General features: G+C 50.0%; 1 protein-coding gene across 1 annotated transcript; it reads right to left on the bottom strand.

The window, feature by feature from the left end:
• Positions 1 to 938: 938 nt before the first annotated feature.
• BJ212DRAFT_1307518 (uncharacterized protein) lies at positions 939 to 1,757 on the bottom strand (the record flags this gene model as incomplete). The annotated part of the gene is made up of 5 exons (XM_041333852.1): positions 939 to 1,102; positions 1,344 to 1,360; positions 1,445 to 1,520; positions 1,604 to 1,673; positions 1,722 to 1,757. 5 exons carry the CDS (start codon positions 1,755 to 1,757, stop codon positions 939 to 941), a joined length of 363 nt encoding a protein of 120 aa, XP_041184840.1.
• Positions 1,758 to 2,170: the final 413 nt, after the last annotated feature.

Here is a 2,170-nt window from a genome sequence, read left to right as displayed (position 1 = left end):
AACGTCATCCCCAATGGCGCAGCTTTAGCTGTTACTGCCAACGAGGCAGCGGTGGGGTATCAGCAGTAGACGGCGAGGCCGACAAAGACACCGAGAATACCTGTGACAGCCTTCAGGTTCGTTTTGTCTCAATGTTTGTCGTAAACCATGCCCATCTGATTTGTCTCCTTTTTTCATAGAGATTTCGTGTTGAGCCCTGAACTTCTGAGAGACATCATAGACGGTGGCTGGGACTGGCCGTAAGTAAATGCGTGCTTTAGTGTGATGTTCTCGACTCACTGGGCTCCTTTTTTCAACAGTCCAACACGAATGTAACGCTCGGGAAGGGACGGCCACGGCCAGTCATGGCACGGTAAGATAGCAATTTTAATTTTTGGTATCCTAATTACTAAGACAGTGACATGTGGAATAGAGGAATGATTGAGAAGTTGTCAAAGTGATTTGGGAAAGGCTTCTTTGATGGTCACCAACTCTTCGGGGCACACTGCAAGGGGTGTGATGGACTAGCATATCTGGGTTCAGAAGGTTTCTCAACGCAGCTCAATTGCCCGCATACAACTTCGTTGCGTAGTGCTTCGCCAAATTGGTAAAACTTTGCTTGCATTGCTGGTGGCATCAACTTATCTGAAGGAGACAAACTTGGTTTGCAGAACTCTCAACTATCGTGGCGCTCGACGCGGAAAAAAAAACTGATGGATCAAAATATTGAGGCACAGTAAGTATCGCCAGTGAACACAGAGCCTACTAGTACAGAAGCAATGACTATCTGTTTAGTCGTCAACGGGAACCCCAAGTGGCTCGCCAGTAAACTCCAGACCTATTCCCAGCACCCCCGGGTTGATATTGACCTAGTCTTTCGAATCACCACTGTTTGGAGTTCTAACCCGGAGTGGGCATGAGTGTAGGGTTAGAGTCGGAATAAGGACTTCGGACAGTGGTCACTGTGCGGCAGCACGTGACTTCTGTTCTCCGCCCACCACACGGCGCCCAGGCTGTGACACCCCAGCAAGCTCTGGCGTCATGCCTGCAGCCTGCTGCTTTTGGATTTCCTTTTCTGCCATAAACTCTAGTGAGCTCTGATGGCTCGGATTCTTGTGTGCATCTGCATGCAATGAAGGCAAGTCCGGCAGGGAAGCTGGCCATGAGTAGAGAGCACTGTTCTCTCAACTCTACTCGTGTAGGAAGTTCACTGTTGTGAACTCTCGTCAGGTTTCTCACCAGACAACCTGATAAGGGGAGGACTCAGGAATCATCCACTCAGTCGCCACGACACCTTCTGCCAGTGACGAGCAAAAGCATCGTTTTGTCAACACCTGCTGTCGTGCACATGTGAATTCACGCACTTTCGTGGATGCCTGCACTGATGCAGATGCATGTATCCGGATCATCCGCATTCATTGACGCAGATACCCGCACTGACGCGGATGCCTGCACTCGTGCTCACGCGGACGCTTTCTTTCTACTTTCGTTGCAAACTATCTCCTCATCTAGCTTCACCTCGATGCATCGCTTTGCAGCTCCTACGATTCGGGGATCCGAGTTTCACTTCGCTGTGTCGTGTTCACTCCTATTGGTGTGGGAGTCGCAGCTCACCTCGGCTCACTTTTGCGCGGGTCGGGGCCACTATCGGGCTCGGCTTGCCCATTCCCGGCTTTCGTCCGAAAAAACACTATCTGTTTGCAATCAAGCATACGTTTTTCCCCCTTGTTTTCACCACTTACACAACTGCACAAGAGCGCCCACAAAGTCCCCCACATCAGGATCCTATAACATGCATACTATGACCGCCGTGGCCTGGCGATCATGGTGAATCGGACACTGGTGATTTTACTGAGCTTGCGCTTGACCGCTTCTTCAAAGTTGTTTACTGATATTTCAATCGTAACAGTACTATGCTCTCGCACCGAGTCCCGACTCCAGCGACTTCCCTTAGGACCAGTTATGTCCCAACATAGATTTCCTTTTGCGTTTTTATCATGATGGTTGTTAGCTGTTTGAAACACTGCAGGACGACGAAGCTATTCGGGTTGCCGCGGTCTACTATCTCCGAATAAGATAACGTTTCTCAGTCGTTCCCTTCATCCTGTCGTTCTCGTACCCATCGACGATCTCCCACAACGCACTAGCAAGCTCTTTCGTGTCATCGCTCTCCAGGTCCATGCTCATAAGC

Source organism: Suillus subaureus (genome assembly GCF_016647635.1).
Source record: "Suillus subaureus strain MN1 chromosome Unknown BJ212scaffold_568, whole genome shotgun sequence".
Taxonomy (NCBI): Eukaryota; Fungi; Basidiomycota; class Agaricomycetes; order Boletales; family Suillaceae; genus Suillus; species Suillus subaureus.
Note: the sequence above shows the minus strand (reverse complement) of the source record. Positions and strands in the feature narration are given on the sequence as shown.